A 13,167-nucleotide genomic window follows, 5' to 3' on the forward strand; every position below is an offset into this window, starting at 1 on the left:
GAATGGGCTCTGCAGTGTATAGCACTGGTTATATGAGAATGGGATCTACAGTGTATAGCACTGGTTATATGAGAATGGGCTCTGCAGTGTATAGCGCTGGATATATCAGTATAGGCTCTGCAGTGTATAGCACGGGTTATATGAGAATGGGATCTGCAGTGTATAGCGCTGGATATATCAGTATAGGCTCTGCAGTGTATAGCACTGGTTATATCAGTATAGGCTCTGCAGTGTATAGCGCTGGTTATATGAGAATGGGATCTGCAGTGTATAGCACTGGATATATCAGTATAGGCTCTGCAGTGTATAGCACTGGTTATATCAGTATAGGCTCTGCAGTGTATAGCACTGGTTATATCAGAATGGGCTCTGCAGTGTATAGCTCTGGTTATATCAGAATGGACTCGGCGAGCACTTACCAGAAAAGTTCCTTGTTGCCAGCATAGTAGTTAGGATGGCCCCCTATGGAGTTTACATAAGAAGGATTAATGTAATATCTGAGAAGAAACAGCAACGTAGCGACACATATAAAAGTCCATACTCACCTTTAGCTTCCGACGAGCATTGAACTTCTTGAGGCACTCCACAGTCTCTTGTCTGTGCATCATTGAGGCCACGGTTGAGCGTTGCTATGTAGAGAAATGGACCAAAAAAATCACAAGAAATCCCTACTAAAGTTTGAGAGTCAATTTCACTAACATAGTCATTATTCATACATACAATGAAGGACAAGAGTCCATACAAACTTGAAATACTTACACAGACCCATGGGTGCTTGAGAGCTTCATGTGCGGTTATACGCTTGGCAGGGTTAATGGTCAACATCTGGTTAATAAGATTCTTTGCCTCTGGGGTCACTGTGTCCCACTCTGGAGAAGGGAACTGGAGGGAGAAATATATAAAGTTTGTGAGTATTTTCTTTTTTTTTTACATAGTCTATGGGTATTTCTCTGTCAGTGGATGATGGGTGTTTTAGTTTTGCAAAAGGTGGAGAACCACAGATTGGGGAGCACTGTCTTCTGTATTCTCTAAGATACACCTGCTTTACCATCTACTATATAAGTCCTGGTTCTTTACAGTGAAAACAAGCATATACTGAAAGGAAACCTGACAGCGGATGTTGTGTAGCACACTCACATCATAGGCTCCAGCTTTAATTTGCTGGTAGAGTTTGTGCTGATCTTCATCCCAAAATGGAGGATATCCAACCAAAAGAATATACAGAATGACACCTGTTAAAAGAATGACACATAAGTCCATGTTTTTACCCCAAGCTCTTTAAATTCAAGTAAATGTACTCTGTAAAAAAAAATCCAGATCCAATGATCCAGTAAGAAGTGTCAAAAGAAAGCAGGTAATAATAGCCACAATAGATAAGTTCCCAAATGTCTATAAGTATAGGTGGAATGGACCATGTGCAAAGATCAGTGCAGATCCCAGTCACAGTAAGATAGTGTAATAGTAGTGTATGTTGATCCTGCTATTTCTTTAGTGTTCCTGTACACCTTGGGTGCGGCTACCACTTAAAGGGGACAACAACCTGTCCACGCTGAGGGGCTATTCTGTCCAAGCCATGCATTCTCAAGGAGCTTCAGTCTAGAGCATAGGAGTCAATCTCAGGCCCTTCAGCTAATATAAAACTATAATACCTATCATGCCTGGACAGCTAAAGCTTTGGCTGTCCAAGCATGTTAGGAATTTTAGTTGTGCAACAGCGGAAGGGCCTGAGTTTGACACCCCTGGTCTACAGACAGTGGATTGGGGAAGAACATATTCATCGACTTACCCTGTTGCAACTCGCCACGGCCTAAGCATTATACAGACGGCTGGTTTTTCCTTAATTAGGGCCTGTGCTACTGGATGTATCACTCTGTGCCCTCGCCCAGCAGTAGATGGATCGTCATAGCCACGAGTGCAGGTTGTGTCAATTTTATCTCCACCGATTCCAAAGTGGTTAAAGCCCCTACAGCAGAGGTCTGTACTTATTGGATGGGCCCCCCTTAAGGTAGTCTGCCTAGTTCCCTCAAGTCACAAACTTATTCAAGTTGCCCTCTAAAGAGACTTTTCCAAATCTTCAGATTCTCCTTGCACTCCTCTAGCAACCAAACTGCTCCTTGCATTCAACGACTTCGTATTTACTGTACTGCATCTTTAATAAACCTTGGTAAATGAATATCCTGGGCTCTGTGCCTTTATCTACTGCACAACTACACTACAGGGAACAGTGACAAGTGCCGTAGTTGTACCCCAACACCAGCCCTTGCAAGTACCACCTAGCATCCCTAGGTTACTACACTGCTTTGTAATGTGTAGATATGAGGAGTAACACTATTTCTGACCACTAACTCGTATATGCCATGTTTCACTTGTTTTCCCTTCATCTCCTATTTTCAGTTATCTCTCAAGTTGATGGATGGAGACCCGTTTCTATGATGTCTCCATACATTACACAAAATAAAAACCCACTACCCCTAAATCTATATAGGACACCCTTATAAATGTCAGCAGCATGGATAACATTATAGAGCAGTACTGAGCAATGTAGGCAGTGATTACAGCACTGGAGATAACACCTTTTCTAGAGATATTAGCAGCATATCTATGTCTCTGTGTATGTCTATGTCTTTAGCCACTTTCCTTTTCCCTCTTCATAGACACGAGCTGTTGTTAACTGATCCCTCAATGGGATGATCCAACTGGAGGCAGGTTTGAGCAGTTTTTACTGAATGAAGGATACATTTAGAAGGGAGGAAAGGAGCCCTGATCATTGGAGAAAGAAGCATTTAGAAGTGTTGGAGAAGGAAGCTAGATAGATAGATAGATAAATAGATAGATAGGAGATAGATCCTTTTTTGGGTGATGTGCAGATTCTTTGTATTCCTTAGCGCAGAACCAAACAAGCAGAAAACATTTTGATCTATTCTGAACCAAACACATGTTGAATTGTAAATGCAACCAGGAATACTCTCCATATGGCTCTCTGTATCATAATGCCACAGTCACTGCTACTTGTGTCTGCTTACCACATGCCCAAATATCCACCGGTTTTCCATATGCCTCTTTTCGGAGCACCTCCGGGGACAGGTACCCTGGGGTTCCAGCAAAGCCTGGCACAGAAAGAACATAATGAGAGCCAGCCCCTACCTCCAGCTGCCAGCAATTTATACAGAGAGCCGCGTGCCAGGGGACTTTGTCACGTATTCGCTTATGAGAACTGCTGTCTTATAGATATTTTATAGTTTCAGAGACATGAACACAAGCAACCTAATTTTATCTAAATAACTTTGAGCAGATGAAGGATTAAGGTGGATTAAAAGGGCTAGTCAATCATCTGATAAATGCCATGGGCAAGTAGAGCCAAGTCTACCTGTCTAATCCATCAGTCTGTGAACAAGCCTTACCCACTTCAATGACATCACTCCCTTACATCACTATGCTACTGTAACATTATACTCATTAAATAAATGTAAAAAAAAGGATGAATTTTCCAAGCAATTGACATAAATTAAAGGGAATCTGTCAGCTCTAATTCACATTTCAGACTGATAGATTGTTAGGAAAGGGAGACAGGTGGTACTTTTATATATCTGTCTGTGCTTCCATAGCATAGCAAAATGCTTTTATCCTCTGGTGCAAAGAGTCAAAGAGGGCTGAAAGGCCCCCTCCCACCATTGTCCCTGCCTGATTGATTGTTCAAATCTTATTCCTGTGCTCTGCATCTAAACTTTGTGCAGGAGAATTGCAAACAGGGCTCAAGCAAGGATGGGAGGGCGGACTACAGCCCTTCAGGGGTCTGGGAAAGCCTCTTTGACACTTAGAACCAGAGAATAAAAGCATTTTTTCTACATTCTGGAAGTACAGACAAATAAATGAAAGGTACCATGTGTCTCCTTGCTCTAACAGTGTCATCATTTTGAAATGTGAATTGCAGCTCACAGATTCCCTTTAAGTGTCTGAGTAAGAAAGTGATTATTGGGCCTAACCAGAAGATGGGCAGGGATGGGACAGGACAAGTATGTGCTCCCTCTTTCTGTGGCTTTAAAGTCCAAGGTCAGCACAATAGCTATCTGATTCAGCAGTCATTCCCATTGGGATTCCCAACTGCTGTACTCTCCATTTACAACAACTGTACCTCCCTTCTGTACATGTTTTCTATTCAGAACTAACTGACCACCCTACCACTATCTGCCTTCTTCCTCTACCAAACCTATTCTCGGTTTACCAGAGAGATCTTTTTTAATCCATATGTTGTGTTTACGATGTTGGACGATTACTTCAGCCTCTAGGAATGGGACTAACATCTCGAGGAGGCGATAATCATATATCCTAGACCATCATATATCTATATCATAGACCTTGATCAGAGCTTTAGCATTCTTAAAGCTTATAGATTTTTCCATAAAAGCCTACATTCATGGTGCCAAAGACAGGACTTACCAAACCAGGCCTGCTGTTCTCCTTGTACTTCTATGGCCAGGCCAAAGTCGGCCAGCTTGACTGCAGCCCCTTTGCATTTGCTGGCAAGGAGAAGGTTTTCTGGCTGTTGTTAACACAGAGGTGGTTAGAGGTGTTGGCAGGATGGCACTTTTTATAGTTGTCAGGTACAGTCAGGATGGATTAGGTGCCCTCAGTAAAGGTAACCAGACTTAAAGCCGAATGGAGGATGTTTGGAGGATATGAAATTAAACAGCTTTATGCTGCTTTGGTTTCACTGAAACCTTTCCCATAAGGTCTGGTCACCTTATCTCTATTTCTTTGCATGGTCTCCATCTCTGCTACCTGATGTTCCATAGCAGAACATTGAAACTAATAGTTAGTGGGAAGATGATATGGCAACAAGCAATTCTGCTGGGTAAGCATGGGCATACCGTAGGGTCATCTGCTAAGCAAAGCCCCATGAATATAGTTGATGGATTGTAGATTTCTGGTGAGCAATTATATTTCACTTTTGGGGTCACTTAGAATGAATGATGACAATCATGAAAGGTTAGGGTTCTCTGCCCATTGACGTTCCTCAAGAATTATGAAACTGTTAGGGATTCTCTTCCCATTGACGTTCCTCAAGAATCATGAAAGAGTTGGGTTTCTCTGGCCATTAAAGCTCCTCAAGAATTATGAAAGAGTTAGGATTCTCTGGCCATTGATGTTCCTCAAGAATCACGGGAGAGGGTTCTCTGGCCATTGATGTTTCACAAGAATTATGAGAGAGTTAGGGTTCTGTGGCCATTAAATCTCCTCAAGAATTATGAAAGAGCTAGGGTTCTCTGGCCATTGAAGCTCCTCATGAATTATAAAAGAGTTAGGGTTCTCTGCCCATTGACGTTCCTCAGAAACTATTGCATTGCCCAACACAACTCATCCCAGTTGAGGACCTCTTTTTTAGCTGGTAGGACAGGTAGCATTAGAGAGATGGTGAGCATACTGTTGCCGAGCAAGGGAACTTTGGAAAGGATGGAGAACATTGGGAAAGTGAATAATTCTTTATCCTTTAGGTACAGATATAAAAAGTGTATACATATAAAGTTTTCCACTAAATCACACAAAGAAACATAAAAAAATATCAGATTCCACAGCATGCCATGCACCCCAGCGCCAGATAAGGTAGATTCCCAACCCCCATCTCCGCATGCTATGATAACCACAACTGATCCACCATCCACAGTGTAAGCCAGATACAACTCGCCACCACATGCAGGGGACACTCCCAGGACAGGCGCTGTATTGGAAGGAGAGATGGGCAATGTCCAGCCTGACATGCATATGGAAAAGAAGATGGCATGGGGGATACAAAACTCACCTTCAGGTCCCTGTGGACAACCCCCATTTGGTGGCAGTGGAGGACTGCTTCAAGAATCTGCTGGATGCAATGACTGCGTGCAAACAGCAGGGGGGGCGTTAGTAAGGTCTGTGTGCTCCCTGCGAGCTGATGGAGGAGGGGAAGGGCAGGAGGGGAGGGAGGGGATGCCTGCCAACCAAAATCAACCATTGCAAAGGATGGGGTAAAACCCTTTTTGTCACGATAAGGATGTGATCCCTCCCTGATTTACAATGAGCGTTTATTTGTGCTCTTTTAAAACACAATACAGAGCTAGTTTACATTTTGACTATTTTAGCTAAAACCCATGGAATAAAGGGCGTTAAATTACCTGTAGAAGAAGTCAAAAATAAAAATATCCAATACGATTTCCACCATAAGGCCAGGTTCACACTATGTAAAAACAACGGCCGTAGTTGTGCAAACAACAGCCGTTATTTCACAAATAACGGCCTTCCTTTGCACAACTAGGGGCGTTGTTATTAAATACAGCCATTGTTTTTCTATAGTGTGAACCTGGCCTCAAGCTGGATTCCAATAGTTTACGATGAAGTTTATAGACCTAACCAAAGGCATGAATACAAAAAAATTATTTTTCTTTCCTAATCCATTCCTTGCTTTAGCCGGTGGCATATGTACAACAGAGGGGCCTCATTACAAAAATCCATTATAGTGCTTGGCTTTGTGGACAGGCTAGCCTGGTATTTGTGCTACTCCTCTGGCTAGGTTCACACTATTTAAAATTGATGTCCGTCTTTCAAAATAATGCACGTCATTGCCCAAATAACGTCCATTATTTTATGAATAACAGATATTATTTCCATGATGACAGGCATTGGTATAAAAGACAGACATCATTTTTACATATGCTTTTCATGTCTCCAAGGGTATTTTCCCACTACGGAATACAAGCAGAAATTTCAAGCGGAGGCCGCGCAGTGGACATGTCAATTATCTGGGTGGACGGCGGATTGATTTTCAGAATATCATTGAGTCTATGAGACAGGTGGAATTTCAAATGGAATCCGCCGCACGGCCTCCGCTTGAAATTTCTGCTCGTATTAAGTAGTGGGAATATACCCTTGTGTTGCAAGATCTTCTGCAGGAATTTGGCCTAAGTAGCATGAATGAAATGGAGCTGGACCCCCTCAGCCCCATAGCTGATGCATGGTCAGCCTCTATGGTACGTATACTATTTGCTATGTCTCTAAGGCTATGTTCACACTACGTAAGTTTCGTAATATTTGTAATACTACGTAACTCACGTAGTGCTGCCTTCTAAGGAATCCCAGCCGGAGTTTATAGACATAGTATACACTCCGGCCCGGATCCCTAGCGGCACCGCAAGAAACTGACGTCATTTTTCTGTGGCCCCTATTTATTGAATAACGGCTGCAGAAAACCCTGTCAGTTCACACAATGGTGCATGTGGCTCCGGCTGCACGCTCCATTGTGTGCAGTGGGGAATTCGGATGTGGGTGCACACGGATGCGTCCGCATCCAAATTCAGCGGCAGTAAAGAATATCCGGCTGGTACTACAGTACTGGCCGGTATGATCTTCTCTGACACCCCGCCTTCCGTGACCTGGCTGGGTCACGGAACGGCCAGTGTCTTATAAAGTGGGAACATGGCCTAAAATGGCATGTGTGAGGCCAGCAGTACCCTACAATTAAAGTTTTTTCTTGCTGTTTCTTAGTTGTTGCTTTGAGAGTGCCACCTTTTTAGAGAGAATGTGTAATTGGAGAAAAGTTTCAAATATTAACCCTGGTAAAGCTCAGATGCTAAAGAACAAATGTGTTTTTTTCAGCGTTGCTGCAAAAATGGATTAGAGTGTTGCAGATTTCCGTTGACTCTCTAACAGGTTCCATAAATTGAAGGGAATCTGTCAGCCCTGTATCATGCATAGAGCTACAGAAATGGGAAGATACCTGATATGGGAGATGACTGATATGACTGTCTCTTTTCAGTTTGTAAAGTTATAAAATCATGTTTTCCTTCCAAACTCAACTGCCACAGAGACCCTGCTGAGCTGCAGCATGCATGCCTCCTCCCTCCACCACCCCTCCCTACTCTGCAGATTAATGCACAGGGCTCAGTGCTGATTGCAGCTTGTAGTCAGATGACAGGGAAGCATCAATAGATTTAAAAATATTGTCCAAGATTAGGAAAATTAGCTTTTTTCACTCTGGAAAGTGAACCATTTTTGTCCATGGCCTGTAACTGTTATTGCCGCTGTCACTGAAGTATCATATTCAAGCAGCATATTATAGTCACAGATCCTCTACAAAAAAAGTATTGTGCAATGCGGTTAATATTAGCTATGATGGATTAGAGTGGACTCATAAGTCCCCGCCTTCTCTTAACTCCCTAACCGATGATTTACAGCTATTGCGTATAAAGGTGGATACACAGCCAGTGGTCTATTGTGAGAGAAATGAGGAATATGTTAGAATATGGTCATTTAAAAAGGTACACCGTAGACTGAAATTCTTAACTTTTTTTCGGCTAATACGTTGTTTTAATAAAGTTACAGAATATTACTCTCTATATTACTCTCTATGAATATAACTGTAACTGTCATGTTTTTTTTTATTGCAGAAATCAGTAGTATAAGCGATTTTAAGAAACTCTGTAATAGGTTTTATCAGCCAAAAAAGCCTCCTTCTGTACTCAAGAAGCAATCTCCCAGCCTCCCCCCCTGACTTCTTATCTGTGCATTATCAGGCAAACACGTCTTCATTACAGAGAAGCCAGTGAAGACGGGCTCTGCTCTCTCCATTGTAAAGGCCCTATTCCACGGAACGATTATCGTTCGTATTCGGCCGATATCGGCCGCTACGAACGATAATCGTCCGGTGGAATAGAGTGCAACGATCAGCCGACATCGTTCATGTCGGCTGATCCTTGCAGTCGCTTGTTTTTCAACATGTTGAAAAACAAGCGACTGATATAGCAGCGATCTGCTGCCGTCGCTCCGTTGAATAGGAGCATCGGCAGCAGACGCTGCTATATCCTATGGGCAGGGGCGGGCTGGGCCGGGGGGCAGGGTGGCATCTGCCCCCCGGGCCGTTCTTCCCCACTTCATTAAAGGGCCGCACAGCTGTCACTCACTGACAGCTGGTTGATGGTGTCAGGGCCGCCCTGCAGCTTCTTGCCTCCCCAGCGCTCTTTTCTCTGTCACCTAAGAGCGCTGAGAGGCCAGGCTGTATTGCGGGCCGCCGCTGAAGCTCCGCCCCCTCCACGCCGTCAAACCCCGCCCCCTCCACGCCGTCAAACCCCGCCCCCTCAGCAGACTCCTATACTTTTAACTAAAGCCTATGAGGCTTATAGTTAAAAGTAAACTGCTGCACCTTCTCCCTCCGGCCACTAGAGGCTGCTCTCTCCCCCCAGCTGCCACTAATACAGCCTGGATAGAGGAGCCGGAAAATAGAGAAGATGGTGGTCTGCAGGGAGCCAGGTAATTACTGTACAGGGGAGGCCTACAGAGCAATCCCTGCAGCCCCTCTATCCCTCCCCACACACAGCATCCCCACACACACAGCATCCCCTGCAGACCCCCATCCCCACACAGCATCCCCTGCAGCCCCCATTCCCCCCCCCACACAGCATCCCCTGCAGCCCTCCCTATCCCCAAACACAGCATCCCCTGCAGCCCTCCCTATCCCCAAACACAGCATCCCCTGCAGCCCCCCATCCCCACACAACATCCCCTGCAGCCCCCCATCCCCACACAGCATCCCCTGCAGCCCCCCTATCCCCACACACACAGCATCCCCTGCAGCCCCCCATCCCCACACAGCATCCCCTGCAGACCCCCCCCTATCCCCAAACACAGCATCCCCTACAGCCCCCCATCCCCACACAGCATCCACTGCAGACCCCCTATCCCCACACACAGAGCATCCCCTGCAGCCCCCCATCCCCACACAGCATCCCCTGCAGACCCCCCCCCTATCCCCAAACACAGCATCCCCTGCAGACCCCCATCCCCCACACACAGCATCCCCTGTAGCGCCCCCATCCCCCCCCACACAGCATCCCCTGCAGACCCCCATCCCTACACACACAGCATCCCCTGCAGCCACCCCTATCCCCAAAAACACAGCATCCCCTGCAGACCCCCTATCTCCAAACACAGCATCCCCTGCAGCCCCCCCATCCCATCCCCAAACACAGCATCCCCTGTAGCCCCCCCCATCCCCCCACACACAGCATCCCCTGCAGACCCCCATCCCCACCCACACAGCATCCCCTGCAGCCCCCCCATCCCCAAACACAGCATCCCCTGCAGCCCCCCATCCCTACACACACAGCATCCCCTGCAGCCACCCCTATCCCCAAAAACACAGCATCCCCTGCAGACCCCCTATCTCCAAACACAGCATCCCCTGCAGCCCCCCCATCCCATCCCCAAACACAGCATCCCCTGTAGCCCCCCCCATCCCCCCACACACCATCCCCTGCAGACCCCCATCCCCACTCACACAGCATCCCCTGCAGCCCCCCCATCCCCAAACACAGCATCCCCTGCAGCCCCCCATCCCCCCACACACAGCATCCCCTGTAGCCCCCCCATCCCCCCACACAGCATCTCCTGCAGACCCCCATCCCCACACACACAGCATCCCCTGCAGACCCCTCCATCCCCCCCACACAGCATCCCCTGCAGACCCCCATCCCCACACACACAGCATCCCCTCCAGCCCCCCCTATCCCCAAACACAGCATCCCCTGCAGACCCCCCTATCTCCAAACACAGCATCCCCTGCAGACCCCCCTATCTCCAAACACAGCATCCCCTGCAGACCCCCTATCTCCACACACACAGCATCCCCTGCAGACCCCTCCATCCCCCCCACACAGCATCCGCTGCAGACCCCTATCCCCAAACACAGCATCCCCTGCAGCCCCCCATCCCCCCACACACAGCATCCCCTGTAGCCCCCCCATCCCCCCACACACAGCATCCCCTGTAGCCCCCCCATCCCCCCACACACAGCATCCCCTGTAGCCCCCCCATCCCCCCACACACAGCATCCCCTGCAGACCCCCATCCCCACACACACAGCATCCCCTGCAGACCCCCATCCCCACACACACAGCATCCCCTGCAGACCCCCATCCCCACACACACAGCATCCCCGGCAGCCCCCCCTATCCCCACACACAGCATCCCCTGCAGACCTCCATCCCCCCACACACCGCATCCCCTGCAGCCCCCCTATCCCCAAACACAGCATCCCCTGCAGCCCCCCATCCCCCCACACACAGCATCCCCTGTAGCACCCCCATCCCCCGACACACAGCATCCCCTGTACCCACCCATCCTTACACACAGCATCCCCTGCAGACCCCCATCCCCACACACACAGCATCCCCTGCAGACCCCCATCCCCACACACACAGCATCCCCTGCAGACCCCCCTATCCCCACACACAGCATCCCCTGCAGCCCCCCCATCCCTACACACACAGCATCCCCTGCAGCCCCCCATCCTCCCACACACACAGCATCCCCTGCAGCCCTCCCCTATCCCCAAACACAGCATCCCCTGCAGCCCCCCCTATCCCCAAACACAGCATCCCCTGCAGACCCCCCCCTATCCCCAAACACAGCATCCCCTGCAGCCCCCCCATCCCCACACACACAGCATCCCCTGCAGCCCTCCCCCATCCCCACACACACAGCATCTCCTGCAGACCCCCTCCCCCATCCCCACACACACAGCATCTCCTGCAGACCCCCCCCCATCCCCAAACACAGCATCCCCTGCAGACCCCCCTATACCCGAACATAGCATCCCCTGCAGCCCCCCATGCCAACACACACAGCATCCCCTGCAGACCCCCCCCATCCCCAAACACAGCATCCCCTGCAGACCCCCCTATTTCCAAACACAGCATCCCCTGCAGACCCCCTATGCCCACACACACAGCATCCCCTGCAGACCCCTCCATCCCCCCCACACAGCATCCCCTGCAGCCCCCTATCCCCACACACAGCATCCCCTGCAGCCCCCCATCCCCCCCCACACAGCATTCCCTGTAGCCCCCCATCCCCCCACACACAGCATCCCCTGCACCCCCCCATCCTTACACACAGCATCCCCTGCAGACCCCCATCCCCACACACACAGTATCCCCTGCAGCCCCCCCATCCCTACACACACAGCATCCCCTGCAGACCCCCCTATCTCCAAACAAAGAATCCCCTGCAGACCCCCATCCCCACACACACAGCATCCCCTGCAGACCCCCCCTATCCCCACACACAGCATCCCCTGCAGACCCCCATCCCTACACACACAGCATCCCCTCCAGCCCCCCCATCCCTACACACACAGCATCCCCTGCAGACCCCCATCCTTCCACACACAGCATCCCCTGCAGCCCCCCCATCCCCACACACAGCATCCCCTGCAGCCCCCCCTATCCCCAAACACAGCATCCCCTGCAGACCCCCCTATCCCCAAACACAGCATCCCCTGCAGCCCCCCCCTATCCCCACACACACACAGCATCCCCTGCAGCCCCCCCCTATCCCCCCACACACACAGCATCCCCTGCAGCCCCCCCTATCCCCACACACACAGCATCCCCTGCAGCCCCCTCCATCCCCCCACACACACAGCATCCCCTGCAGCCCCCTCCATCCCCCCCACACAGCATCCCCTGCAGCCCCCTATCCGCAAACACAGCATCCCCTGCAGCCCCCTATCCGCAAACACAGCATCCCCTGCAGCCCCCCCATCCCCCCACACACAGCATCCCCTGCACCCCTCCCATCCTTACACACAGCATCTCCTGCAGCCCCCCATACCCCCACACACAGCATCCCCTGCAGCCCCCCAATCCCCACACACAGCATCCCCTGCAGCCCCCCCATCCCCACACACAGCATCCCCTGCAGCCCCCCCATCCCCCCCCACAGCATAACCTGCAGCCCTCCCCCATCTACACACACACAGCATCCCCTGCAGCCCCCCATCCTACCCTCCCCCCCTCCCAGCATCCCCTGCAGCCCCCCATCCTACCCTCCCAGCATCCCCTGCAGCCCCCCATCCTACCCTCCCAGCATCCCCTGCAGCCCCCCATCCTACCCTCCCCCCCTCCCAGCATCCCCTGCAGCCCCCCATCCTACCCTCCCCCCCTCCCAGCATCCCCTGCAGCCCCCCATCCTACCCTCCCCCCCCCCAGCATCCCCTGCAGCCCCCCCCCCATCCCCACACACACAGCATCCCCTGCAGCCCCCCCCCCTCCACACACACACAGCATCCCATGTTTATTATTATTTTTACTAATAAGGGGTGCGCACATGAGGGGGGCGGGGGAAAAAGTGATCATGTGAAGG

At 50.0% G+C, this 13,167-nt stretch overlaps 1 protein-coding gene and 1 long non-coding RNA gene across 10 annotated transcripts in view; one reads left to right on the plus strand and one right to left on the minus strand.

The window, feature by feature from the left end:
• Positions 1-13,167, minus strand: part of CAMK2B (calcium/calmodulin dependent protein kinase II beta) — a 120,445-nt gene that overhangs the window by 26,339 nt on the left and 80,939 nt on the right. For 6 of the 9 annotated variants that reach the window (XM_069944031.1, XM_069944012.1, XM_069944006.1 and 3 more), the window contains exons 6-12: positions 5,798-5,870; positions 4,438-4,540; positions 3,024-3,107; positions 1,138-1,232; positions 760-882; positions 546-629; positions 420-462 (exon numbers count right to left, since the gene is read on the minus strand). In XM_069944031.1, the coding sequence (XP_069800132.1) occupies positions 420-462; positions 546-629; positions 760-882; positions 1,138-1,232; positions 3,024-3,107; positions 4,438-4,540; positions 5,798-5,870 (605 nt within the window). The remainder of the gene's footprint in view (positions 1-419; positions 463-545; positions 630-759; positions 883-1,137; positions 1,233-3,023; positions 3,108-4,437; positions 4,541-5,797; positions 5,871-13,167) is intronic. The other 3 variants (XM_069944037.1, XM_069944026.1, XM_069944004.1) reach the window with 1 other exon arrangement.
• The window catches only part of LOC138766460 (uncharacterized), a 109,875-nt gene that overhangs the window by 14,333 nt on the left and 82,375 nt on the right, over positions 1-13,167 (plus strand). The window lies entirely within an intron of this gene.

Source organism: Dendropsophus ebraccatus, chromosome 1 (genome assembly GCF_027789765.1).
Source record: "Dendropsophus ebraccatus isolate aDenEbr1 chromosome 1, aDenEbr1.pat, whole genome shotgun sequence".
Classification (NCBI taxonomy): domain Eukaryota; kingdom Metazoa; phylum Chordata; class Amphibia; order Anura; family Hylidae; genus Dendropsophus; species Dendropsophus ebraccatus.